Below are 13,665 nucleotides of genomic sequence, written 5' to 3'. Positions count from 1 at the left end.
GACTCACAATAGGATAGGGAAGGAATTATAAATACGTCAATGTCTTGCTCTTGTACAAAGAAAGATTCCTTAAATATACAATTTGTGTATTGGTTTAAAATGTTGCCATGGCTTTTGGTGTTACTTACATTCCATACTATATCAAATATTGTTCCTGAATGCAGCAATGTCATTGGCTGATGATAACCAACCCTTTATGTGTTTTTTTTTCTATCCAAGGGTTTCTAAGAGTTACCAAAACAGATGGAATCCTCAGTGGTTGTAAATCAATTTAATAGAACAAGCTGAAGATTTTAAGAGTAGCATTAAGCCTGACAACATGCCAGTAAATATAGGTATTATATATTATATATGCATTATACTAATCTCAAATCCTTAGAGGATATTGACATTTGAAGGTTTAGGAAAAGCTGAATCTCTCCTGTCTCCCCACCTTCTTAAATTAATAGGCAATCCACAGAGGACTCTTACTTCATAATTCTGTTTAGTAGAAAATGTGACCACAGCAAATTAGAGATAAGAAGTTCCCAATATAGTATTTACCTGAGTAATATTCGACAGTCCTATCAGATAGGAAACGACACACACACCAGCAATAAAGATTTCTCTCCGACTGCGTAACAGTCTTGGAAATTCATCCACTAGTGCTGTTATGAATCCTTCAACAGTACAGAACTGAAAGTGGAATGAGAGGTTACACACAAACCAAACTAGCAACATTAGATTTGAGATAAAGCAACATCCAGCTTTATCCTATCTCTCTCCAATTTCTCTTCTCCCAAACTATTCTGTTGTGATGCAGATCAATAGTCAAGATACATCTGGAACAGAGCAAACCGATATGCCCAGTTCTGATATACTTTGATCAGACTAATGTTGACTCATTTCATGAGTTGTGGTGCAGCTTCTGCAATCATGTTAAAGCATAGGTGGGTTATTTATAGGGTAACATTTCTGAACCTATTAAAATATACCGGAAATTAAAAATAGGAAACTCATGCTTTTTAAAATCTGGCATAATGTGGGACAGGTTGTCTGGACTAATCATAATTAAGCTAACTTGTTCCTGCTGAGACTCTAGACCTCAGTTTAGAAACATAATAGTCAAACTGACTTAGATAGCTTTGTGCATTTTGATGCATATGCAGAGCTCCTGTACATGCTTAAAGTGATATATAAGTTTCTTCTTAAGGCCATAGTAAACATTTTTTTCCAGTAAGCAAATATTACTTTTGCTGCCCTGCCAAACGAACTACTAAGCACATGACATTCTCCCCTCAAGCTATGAGTGTGTACATTTCTGACAGCCACTGAGAAGACACAATGGTAAATGTTTTAACATACTATAGATTGACTAAGGACAATATGAGACAAGGAGCCATTTTTGGTGGTATCTGTGTTGTGACAGTAGAGTGGAACTATTTCATATTATACTACAGATGAAGAAGTTGAAGAAGTTAAAGAAAAATAAAATAAGAAAGCCCGAAAGCTCTTACACACAGGCCTAGGGGTTTTTTTTGTTTTGTTTTTGTTTGGTGTGGGGGGAATATTAGGCTACTTTTTATATTTCAGTAGCCTAAAGCTAAACTTAGTTAAGGATATGTTTGACTCAATTAAATTAACAGCAGTTTCTTCAAAATGAATTATTAATTTTGCTGATTTTATTTTATAAAAGAACTTTAGGCTTCATGAATAAGGACTCTTCATTATTTCCATCCCATTATGAAATAGCTATTGCTGTTGCTAATGTACTGTGTATGTACTTTCACCAAAAGTTAAAGTAAGGTGCACTATGAAAAATAAGGTTTGTTGACATGTATGTACATACATTCCACTGTGTTTGTTTACACGGGTGGCACTGTGGGTTAAACCACAGAGCCTAGGGCTTGCTGATCAGAAGGTCAGTGGTTCGAATCCCTGTGACCGGGTGAATTCCCGTTGCTCAGTCCCTGCTCCTTCCAACCTAGCAGTTCGAAAGCACGTCAAAGTGCAAGTAGATAAATAGGTACCGCTCCAGCGGGAAGGTAAACAGCGTTTCCGTGCGCTGCTCTGGTTTGCGAGAAGTGGCTTAGTCATGCTGGCCACATGACCCAGAAGCTGTACGCCGGCTCCCTTGGCCAGTAAAGCGAGATGAGCTCCACAACCCCAGAGTCGGTCACGACTGGACCTAATGGTCAGGGGTCCCTTTACCTTTACCTTGTTTGGTGAATTAGTGAGTAAAGGGGATTTACAGTTCTATATTTTATATTCTCCCTCAGTGATGTAGGTTAGCTCTAAGGCCACCCATTGAATTTCATGGCTGAACTGTCTGTTAAATGAAATTGGGCCTCCCCCATTCAAAATGCAACAGCTCCGGCTTCAATGGTTCAATGCTAATAAAGGTCTTCATGTCAGCCTTGTGTAAACAAAATGGCACTCTAAATTATTTTAATACTCTATAAAAGCATGGAAATCTTGTTTGTTGGGAGCTGTAGCAATAGGGTACAGGGGCTCCATTTTGTGAATTGCCCAGGCAGAAGTAAAGTGGTCTGTCACTGGCGCTGGCACATGGACATCCTGACAACACGCTGGCATCCCCTCCAAAAGCTTATTCCAGAGTGAACTGGAGAAGTGGAAACACTTGGTCGTGGACCCAAAGATGGTAGCCGAGCTTCCACTAGTATAGAAGCTGCCTTGTCAATAATAGCCTGGCTTGAGGGAACATCCATGTAATGGGCCCAGTACCTGAACTACTAATAGGGAGGAGTGAGGACTCTGTAGACCAATGGAACTGATGCTGATGATGTGGTGAGTACCTTCCCTTCTTGCATAGGACATTGGGGGAGAGAACCCAGGGCACTCAAGGGATGTAGCCAAACCAGGGATGTGTCCTCTGAGGAAACAGTAAATGGGGGACATGGGGGTCAAACCTTCACAATGTTGGGCAAGATCAATATCCTGAAAGTAGTTAGAGTGAGGAAATTTATGCTACTATAAAGGCATCATCTCATGAGACAGCATAATAATTGGCTGCTTAGTTTAAGAAAATAGGCACAATTGTTTGGGGGGGCTAAATTGTACTGAAAGTGAGTTGTGCACACACACAAACAAACTCGCAAATTCACAAAAGTTAGAATTAAACATTATAGGAAAATGTTTTATGAGGCATTTTTAATGCATAGTTTAGCATGCTTCTGCCAATTCTCCTTTGACACAAGGAGTGGAGAACCTTCAGTCCTGCTCTCGGTGACTGAGAAAAAGATCAGCAAAGGCTGCTGCTTTCATGAACCAAGGGCACTTATAGGGACCAAGACAATGGGGAGGCTCACTTTATGGGATTCCATATTCTAAGCCACAGTGCACAGACGTATTTTAAAGAAAAATTTAATTGGCTGCGGTGGCCCATCTCTGGTAAACCTTCTCCAAAGAAACTTCTTTGATGTAACGCTTTTGAAACCAGGCAAACTTTTTAAAAATTCTAGGTATATTATTTAACATTTTGCTAATTTAAATACTTGTTAAAGTTCTGCAATCTACTGTTTTATTAGTTGGGTTCTTTTGTATTGTTTTATTGTCTGTAAACTACCCTAGAATCAGTGGACGAAAGGTGTCATACAAATTTAAATAGCCACCCATTATAGAAACTGTTCACTAGTGTTAATGGCCCAGTTCAGCCATAGACCTCATTCTGACATAATGAGCCTTGGACCTTTGTGCTCTCCTCCCTTTTCTCCTCTGCATCTACAACCAGGAGATCAGGAGTCTTTACTTCCTTTTAAACTAACTTGTTCAGTATTATGCTTGAAACTCAAGAAATGGGCTGGTCTTAATTATTATTATTATTATTTTTAGAGAAACAAGCCAGCTTTGAACTGTGGTTCATGAAGTTGGCTAGTATCAGTGAAGACTGATACAGAGATACAGCTAGCATTGATAGAAACATATAATGAACTGTTGGACATTTGTCTTCAGTAATAGCGTTTTAAAAAACGACAATAACACTTCGTTTTACCTGACTGTCAATTCCAAGCATAAGCAACATGGAGAAGAACAGTATTGCCCACAAAGGTGAGACAGGAAGTTGTGTTACTGCTTCTGGATAGGCTAAAAATGCAAGCCCAGGACCTGGTAATGGGAGAAATGTATTTATTGTCACTTACCATTAATGCAATATCTAGCAGCTCAATTTATTAATTATAAACTAATTTAGTCATTTTACTGTACTAATATCTCATTTCATACTACTGTATAATAACAAAGCTGGAAAAACTGAGACAGATACGAAATGGAGCTTAGAAAGTGTAGGTTTAAATATGCACATGAATATCTATCTCTATATATCTATGGATATAGAAACAATTATATTTTTGTGAAAAACAATTACAATATATTTTTCTATATACACAATAGCTTCTGAACTCTTAAAGCATTATGAAGTTATCTCATATAAACATATGAAGCTGCTATGTTGTATTTCCAACAAGTAACTGTGCTGGTAGTTACTTGTTTATGCATGTCTACATTGATTCTTGAACCTTTGGCGTGAGGTGTGTTGGTCACTAGGCTTGCAGACAGTTCTCAGATTACTTTGGGGTAATGGCTACCGATCTCACAAGCATATTAGTGCCTCGTTTATGCAAGTGACTGCCGCTCTATTTTCCTAGACAGCCATTAGGACTAATGAACTTTTGGGGGGTGTTCTCTCAAGTGCAGATTCCCCAATTATAGTGTAACTTGTCTTCCCTGCTATCTTCTGAAACAATAAGACACTGCAAACTGTTAAGATGTTGCACACCTGATTTTGCAACTTCTTCAATAGGACGTTTGGTGACATGAGCCATGAATCCAACAATGGAGAAGATAACAAAACCAGCAAACATGCTTGTGCAAGAATTTATGCAGCACACTATGATGGAATCCCTGAAAAAAGAGACAGAGAGAGAAGAGGGTAGTAATACTGTCCAAAGTCAGGCTTTCAAGCAACATTCCTGTTGACAGGGCAAATTGTTTAAGGCTTATGATACTGGATTATAACTCTGTATATGTAGGACTAACTTTTTAAATACAAAAATTATCAGTGCACTCTAGCTAGTTTTCTTCATTTGATAAAGAAGCCTTTCATTGGTCCGTCTCTTATTAAGCACTGTGTCTGTTTTGCAGGGGAAAGTACTAATTCACATTACACTGATATGAGCTGGCTGAATGATTTTTGCTCGGGAATATTGGGACATGCAAAGGTAGCCTTACTGCCCTACCCATCCCAGTCCCTAAGAGCCTGCAAAGAGGGGAAGTTTGATATTCTGACATTAAAAGTGGGGCTCTGCAGTAATATGTTGCAGCACCTAACAAAAGTGCTCCTGTTCAGAGTTTGAGCAATTCTTACAGGGCTGTTCAGTATTGACAGAAAGAAGGGAAGATGTCAGGATGGCGGGGGGGGGGGGGAGGAAAAGAGATACTTTAAATCTATCTTATTCACCTGAATCTCTCCCTGCTATTCTATATAATGCTAAAAGTTGCCAGATCCATCTGCATTGCTTTATTGTTACATAGTTTAGTCATCCTCTCATATAAATGCTGAGAGTTGGAAGCAGATCAATTTAGGGTCTCCATAAGATATTTCTTCATATTCCTCTCTAACCCCAAATGAAGCATAGGTCTTGGTGGAAGCCACACTGAATGTAGGTCCTTGCTGAGAACCTTTTTTAAAAAGGTGGAAACCACTACTAGTACTTTTGAATGGCTTCATTTTGCTGCCAAAACAGATAGGGACCAAAGCATCCAAATGAAGTATTAGAAGGAATGATGTTGCCCACTTTGCATCTCATGAGGATCTCTCCTTGAATAATACAGCTGCTCCTCCAGTATGGGAGGAATCTGGAAACACCATGTGCTCTGTGTGCAGTAGGAGAGAATTGTTCCCTTTCAGCTTCTGAGGGATTATGTTTGTGCCCTGTGAATTGTATCAAATATTCCCTATCTGCAGCATCTAGGAATCTAGGCTACTAAAGAATGGTAACTGCTTTACCTGTAAACGTTGTTGTTGAAAGGGTTGTAACTTCCAAGAGCAATCAATGAGCCAAGACCCAGACCATAGGAGAAAAAGATCTGTGTGGCAGCATCCAGCCATACCTAGTCATAAAGGACAAAGACAGGGCCACATGGCTATGATTGGTAGTTTATATATAGTTACAAACAGGTGATAATAAATAATGAGCGTGCAATGACAATATGAGCAATACTACTACAAATGGCCCAGAAATCAGTACAAGGGCTCCTGCTAGTGCAACATGCCTGGTAGGACATGAGAAACCCCAGAACACCACATGGAGGGGAGAGCAGAGGGGGTTTGATTTAATCTGGAATGCAGAAACACTTGCTCCAACAGAATGATCAGAAGAGTGCATCACTTGAACTCCTCCCCATAGGATTATTAGGTTACCAGGCCTGAATGCTTACCTCAGAGTCAGAGAGCTTCTCAAACTTAGGAGTTACATAGAATAAAATGCCTTCTCTTGCTCCTGGTAATGTTACTCCACGGAAGAACAAGATAATCAACATGACGTATGGATATGTGGCAGAGAAGTACACTACCTGAAACAAAGAATGGGGTGCGTAGCGTTAGAAGGAATGAGTTTAAAACTGAGGTTTAAGAAATACAGGGGAAATAAATGTGGTGATGCTGTACACATCTGAATCTAAGACTAGGGATGGGAAGTTCAGGCCTAGGGACCAAGTGCCGTCCTTCAGACTTTCATACTAGGTCCTCATGACTCTTCCTAGGCCACCCCTCCCATCCCAGCTCTCCTCTTGTAAGCCCTGCTTTGCACCCTCCTTAAGTGTTTTTGCCTGGCTGCAATACTTACTACTTGCCTCGATGGAGGACAGAGGAGGTGTGCAACAGTGTGTGTAGAAACTAGCTTACCGAGAGAAGTTAAAATTCATATTAGTTGCTCTGCCTACTTTTGCCTCCGGCCTCACTCACGATTAGCATGTGGCCACCCCCCAAAAAGGTTACTAAGAAGGAAATGTGGCCCTCAAACTGAAAAAGTTTCCACTGCCCCCGTCTGAGACAGATGCAACAGTACTCTGCTCTTTCTTCTTGCATGTTAAGCACAGGGCTACAGAATCCCCTCCTTGCTAGACATGCCCATGCATGGTTTTCTTGTACAGACTGCCGCCCTCCACCTTTCATAGTTAACTCTGCTCTTACTTACTTTTCCCGCTACAGCAGTACCTATTTATCTACTTGCACCGGCGTGCTTTCGAACTGCTAGGTTGGCGGGAAGGTAAACAGTGTTTCCGAGTGCTCTGGCTTACGTCACAGTGTTCCATTGCACCAGAAGTGTTTTAGTCATGCTGGCCACATGACCCAGAAAGCTGTCTGTGGACAAATGCTGGCTCCCTCGGCCTGAAAGCGACATGAGTGTCACAACCCTATAGAATGGGCTTAACCGTCCAGGGGTCCTTTAGCTACTACTCACTTTTAAAAACTTAAAAGTTCAATTTGTACAGTAATGGAATATATATATGCATGCTTGAAATACAACTTACATCAGATACAATAATCTTGTGGCGCCTTTAAAGCTTGCATGTTTTATCCAAGTTTATGAAAGTTTGTGCCATAATAAAATTTGTTAATATTTATGGTGTTGGAAGAGTCTTTATGTTTTTTGCTGCAACAGACTAGCACCACTATCCCTCTAGTAATTTACAGGGGTAAATTTAAAAAAGGAGTTTAAAAAAGGGCATTAACATTCATATCTCATTGAAGGATGTATCAGCAAGACTAGTCTATTTCGAAGCTTTAGAATTCTATGCTGACTCTGATTACAATGTACAGGCTTTTAGAACATATTCTTACCTTTCCTGTCCAGCCTACCCCCTTCCAGATGCAGAAATACACTAAAATCCAGGCAATTGCTAGAGTAATTGCTAATGGCCAACGGATCTGGCCTGGTTTTTCCAATCCATCTGTCATTTGGTGCATGTTACGTCTAAAATCAAAGAGGAAATGTATAAATTTCTTGAACTTAGCTGACCTTATACATCTAGTAAGAAATTAACTGAGCATATTCATTGGGATGAGGAAAATATTTTTCTCAACTTACTCCCAGAATTCCAAAACAGCACTTGTCATGTTGGTGGTATTTGCTATACTATAATTTGAGAAACAGTGGTCTGTGTTCCAGGGGTTGTTACAGTGTCTCCATGGAAGATTCTAATTAAAAAGGCAAGGATAAAGAATGGGGAGAGAAGATAAAAACATCAGTGTTTTAAAGTCATCTTAAGAGCTAACAGCTAGTATATCATGCTCGCTTAGAAATGATAGCCAATGTTAAAACTAAGCTGGTTCCAATTTTTCAGGGCATTAAGTTTCCACAGAGTTCATGCCTGTCAATATTCTGTTGTAACTTTTGTCTCTTAAATGTTCTTGACTTACATTATTATATATGCATACTTCTGAAGACACACAGTACATTATTGGACATGAAGAGCGGCACTGATCTAATCTTTTTCCAGCATTTCTGATTTACTCTTCACAATTAGGAAGAACTAAACATGCTTTCTTTTTCTGAAACAAAAATTTAACTTGAGTTGTGTCTTTCTTTTCCTACTAGCCTTTTCTCTCAGACCCATTTTGTACGTTATTCTGGTGGAGCCTGCTAAAAAGAGCTCTACCACTTTATGGGTCCATTAGAAATGTGTTGGTTGTGAATTCCTAGGCAAGTGCATTCTGAAACAATCAGATTGCAGGTCTCTGTAGGAATTCTGCACCACAACCAATTTGTGTGAGGTTGATTGAGGCCTGACTTTAACACACTTTATAACAGCAGGTGGTAACCTGCTAGTCACCTGGAGCCTCTAGAAAGCACAACTCACACCACTTGCATTGAAGATGGGGGTCAGAAAAGCCCCTTGGGCTGACAGGATGCGATTATGTGTCATCCATTCCAGGGACTTCATATGAAAAATGTATGGCTGCCCCTATGAACCCATGGAGGAAGCCATCAATCATGTGCTGTCAATCCCAGGGACAGCTCTGGCCAAATTTTCAATGGGTATGGCAGCAGCTATGCTTTCTAGCTGCTGCAGACAGCTAGTACCTGTTTAAAAAAGAAAGAGGGAGAAAATGTGTTAAAGCCAGCACTTGAGGCAATTTTTTTTGTAAAAATATTAAATCTGTGCAGGGGGAAATGCACACAGATACTGGATAGAATACATGTATTGGTGAACACATGCAAAAGATAAATTAAGAAGACCGACACATCAATTCCTGCTGCCCATGCAGCTGGGCTATGGCTGTACTGGACTTATGCAGCTGTTTTAAAACATGGGTTGTGTGAAATCTAAATGGAAGCCCAGCCAGCCATCTGACTGCTGCATTTTTGGACCAATTGAAGTTTCCAAGCCATCTTCAAAGGCAGTCGCATATAGAGTTCCTTGTCATAATCCAGTTTGAAAATTACCAGAACCTGGAATATCATAGCCAAATCATCTCTGTCTAAAAGGAGCTGCAGCTTGTGGTCCAGCCAGAGCTGGAAAAAGGCACTCCTAGCCTCTTAGGCCAGTTGAGCCTCCATTGACAAGCAGAATCCAGAAGAACCCTTAAACTGTGGACTGCTCCTTCCATGGAAGTGCAACCCATCCAGAACAGGCTGTCCTTCCCAGCTCCTGGATGTGAGAACTCAGGATGCATAACAGCTCTGTATTTTCTGAATTCAGCTTCAATTTATTGGATTACATCCAGCCTGTCACTGTCTCAAAGCACAGGTTTAACATCTCAACTGTCTCTCCTGATTCAGTTGGAACAAAGAGATAGTGCTGGGTGTCATCTACACATTAAGGACACTTCACTCCAAATCTCCTGATGACAACTCCCAGAGACTTCATGTAGACATTAAATAACATGGGAGACAAGATGGGACCCTGTGGGAAACGAGAGAAAACTTCCATTACACCAACTAGTAGCCTCTCATAATGACTTTCTGGAAATGGTCCTGGAGGTAGAAGTGGAACCACTGAAGTACAGTGCCCCCAACCTCCCTGAGATGCTCCAGAGTGATACTGTGGCCAACAGTATCAAAAGCTGCTAAAAGATTGAGAATTAGCAGGGTCACACACCCTCTATCTTTCTCTCCAAAAATGTGATCAACTAAGGCAACCGAGGCAGTTATAGTGCCATGGTTAGGCCTGAGGCCAGATTGGAATGGATCCAAGGAATCGGTTTCCTCCTAGCATCCCTGAAGTTGGACCACCACTACCTTCTCAAGCATATCAAGGGTATGGTCCCTGGGTGCAGGGAGGTCTTCTTAAGGAGGGAACCAACCAATGCCTCTTTCAGTAAAGCATTAATCACTCCCTAGGCCCACCTAATTAACCTTCTATGGCTCACTGAAAGAAGATAAATGTGCAAGAGTCAAGGGGGCAGTTCTTCAAGAAGCTTGTCCAGATTAAGCAAAAAAACCACACACACACAAAAAACACAACACCATTCACCACTTGAAAAAACTCTTTTGGGTGACTACTTGCAGATGTAATGGTAGTGGAGAAGTAAGCTTTCTTTGCCACCATCATTCGGTAGGCAGGGTGGTGTGGTTGGTTATACGTGAAAATGCCCTAAAGTTTTGAAATAGATGCATTCCCCCTCAAGGTTGATGTGAGAGACAGTAAAGAAATAGTTAAAAATAAATATATGGACCTGTGGAATAGAGGAAGGCCATTGCTATATGAACTTCTGGCTGCCTCTGGAAATTAAAGCTATATATTACGCCAGTATGTTGCCATGATGTGTTTTATGGACCAAAACATTATAATACCTGTTGGAATAATAGAATCTCAAAATGCTATGGGTGGAACTTTTAGATTAGATAAATTTATTGTCATTGTCCGTATATACACAGTATACACAACAACGAAAATCAAACACCCACCCAAAGACCGGGTTCACATATACATTTGCACGTATCTCCGAACTCTCATCCTATTTAGACATAATCTATAAAACATAACATAATCCAGAATATAGCATGACCTATTAAAACATAACATAACCTAAAACCTATCTCATTCCTTCCACTCCCTACTTACTAAACCTTGCAACTGGCCCTGAGATCATTATTTAGTGCAATCAGAGCTCTTGGATAGAAACTATTCAGAAGGCGTGTGGTTCGTGTTTTCATTGTCCTATATCTTCTGCCTGAAGGCAATAGTTCAAAGAAGTTGTGAGCAGGGTGGGTGGGATCTCTCAGAATATTATGTGACTTCTTCAAGATGCGAGACGTGAAGATCTCATCCAGGGTTGGTAGTCGGAGCCCAATAACGTTCTGGGCAATTTTAATTGTTCGCTGTAAAGCTTTTTTATCCGTTTCAGAGCTGCTCCCATACCACGATAATATACTATAGGTTAGGACACTCTCGATGGTACTATGATAATAGGACAGGAGTAGGTGCTGGGATAGATTCAGTCCCCTGAGCATTCTCAGGAAATACAACCTCCCCTGCACCTTCTTCACAACCATATTAACATTTGCAGTCCATGAGAGGTCCTCCGAGATATAAATGCCCAGGTATTTAAAACTACCAACCCTCTCCACTTCCTCGCCATTTATGTGCAATGGTAACAATACACTTTTAGTGGTCAAGGAATCAGCATGACTTCCTAGCAACGCTATTAGGTCCTAATCTATGTCCATACACAACTGTTGTTCTCCAGTTTTCAAGTTCATCCAATTTAAATCATTTCCCTATGCAACAGAAAGGAGAAGCTGAAATGATTTGTCCATTAGGTAAGTAAAGTAACTTGTGAAGAAGTTGGTGAGGGATTGATGAGAGGAGTGAGGGTTTTTTAAACATGAGAAGAAAGATTACTTACTGTGGTGAAAGAGTTGTATAAGTAATATATGGCCCAGGAAATAATCACAATGTAGTAAATATTAAGCCAGAAGGACAGGACAGCAGCAGCTAATCCCACACCTATAGGGAGAAAAGCATATCAGAGCATTTTAGGACTCATATTCTTAGCAGTAGAGTTTCAGAATATAACAATAATAAGTACATTTGGAGGGATGTAAACCTAAATAAGACAAAATTGCTATGTGCGGACTTATACTAAGTATAAGTCTTCTTAATGAGGGTTGAAGAGTAACACAAAAAAACTACACTTTCAGTTTATGTTTCTACAAAGTCAGATAACCCTTTTGCTATGGGCAGGGAGCAACCACGTGAAGGGGGAAGAGATATCACAAGAAATGTCGCTATGTGCACTACAAGTAAGCAAATTAGGGTTGTTGGGCAAAGGAAAGAGAGTGCCTCATTAGAAAGCAGTGTTCTCTTGCCAAATGAAATAAGGGTTCTGAATGTTTAGCCAGCCTACAGCTGGAAACAATATACTGAGAAATTGAGACTGAGGATAACACATTGCAACACTGGCCATAGTCAAGAGATGTGTATGGAAAGAAAAATAGGATAAAAGGTGGAGATGCCTGGGATTAAATTGCAGAACTATCTGGTTATTCGGTCTATTTTTCTCATATAGACAGAGTTTATACTGGTTTGTTGTAAAAGTGCAATTTCAGAGTTATGTTATCATTTTATTATTTCTTTTGCAATAAATATTTATTGGTTTGGTGCATCTTTTAATATACTTAAATAACTTTGAATTCTTAGTCCAGAAAAAGTGGGCCAGTATTAAATTGGTAAAAGAATGACCTGAATGTTAACACCTACTATGGTATTAATAGCATTGTATTTAACTCAACACTGTACCTTTGAACATTGGAGCAAGCTTCCAAACTCCAAGACCTCCTATGGATGTGTATTGCCCAAGTGAACATTCCAAAAGAAACAGGGGAACTCCAGCAAAAATTAAAGTAAGGAAATATGGAATCAGGAATGCTCCTGAAAGGATACAAAAAATGAGCAATTATACTGAAAACCAACATATGTATCATTAAGCAAGAATTCAACATTCATTTTTTTCCTTTAAATGCAGCAGAAAGCAAATGAACACTATTTGTGACCTAGTTGCTCTAGGTCTCCTCTGATACTATTGCCCTAATCGTATGCATGGTTAGGGATATGCTTTGCTGTTTTGCAGCGTGAGCTGAGTCACATGTTACAAAGAATGTTTGCAGATGAGTTTCTGCCTCTTTTTTTTATTATAGGAGCAGACAGCCTTCACCAGCAATTAATACCACCAGGAGGGTCTTGCTTTGTGTCACAGCAAGAATGAGTTACTCTTGCTACTGAGCACCCTGACATAACCTTGACCTGGCTAAAGAACCTGGCTTTTTGGTGCCATATTAGTCTGGAAGAGACTGCTTTCCTGATAAAGGCAAAAGCAGATGTTCTCATAGTACACAAGGCATATCCTTTTCCTAAAACCTAGCTGCTGTGGCTGCCGCCAAATATAATAGTATATCATGGTGGCACTCTGAATGGGACGAGGCAAAGAATCAGCAGAGAAGTCCCTGTGAGCCTCTTTGCTCTCCTCCAAATGAATAATAGGGAAAGTGTTCTGCTGCCTTCCAAACCAACCAGATGGGAACTCAAAATACATCGATTGTCATCCTTCACTGAAGTGATCGGCTATCATGGCCAAGGAATCCAGTGTGCAAGTAGTAAAAACTGTTTAGCATGCCTTTCCAAAAAGCATTATCATGCAGTTTGAAAGACCTGTGTTAAGAA

The 13,665-nt window shown here is 40.1% G+C and overlaps 1 protein-coding gene across 2 annotated transcripts in view; it reads right to left on the bottom strand.

The window, feature by feature from the left end:
- Nucleotides 1-13,665, bottom strand: part of SLC6A1 (solute carrier family 6 member 1) — a 77,669-nt gene that overhangs the window by 8,276 nt on the left and 55,728 nt on the right. For both annotated transcript variants that reach the window (XM_082211948.1, XM_082211949.1), the window contains exons 3-11: nt 12,745-12,876; nt 11,852-11,952; nt 8,088-8,197; nt 7,841-7,973; nt 6,436-6,570; nt 6,005-6,108; nt 4,775-4,899; nt 3,992-4,104; nt 544-675 (exon numbers count right to left, since the gene is read on the bottom strand). In XM_082211948.1, the coding sequence (XP_082068074.1) occupies nt 544-675; nt 3,992-4,104; nt 4,775-4,899; nt 6,005-6,108; nt 6,436-6,570; nt 7,841-7,973; nt 8,088-8,197; nt 11,852-11,952; nt 12,745-12,876 (1,085 nt within the window). The remainder of the gene's footprint in view (nt 1-543; nt 676-3,991; nt 4,105-4,774; nt 4,900-6,004; nt 6,109-6,435; nt 6,571-7,840; nt 7,974-8,087; nt 8,198-11,851; nt 11,953-12,744; nt 12,877-13,665) is intronic.

The sequence above is a fragment of the Podarcis vaucheri genome (genome assembly GCF_965113315.1).
Source record: "Podarcis vaucheri genome assembly, chromosome: 2".
Lineage (NCBI taxonomy): Eukaryota > Metazoa > Chordata > Lepidosauria > Squamata > Lacertidae > Podarcis > Podarcis vaucheri.
This window is presented reverse-complemented; position numbering and strand designations above follow the sequence as displayed.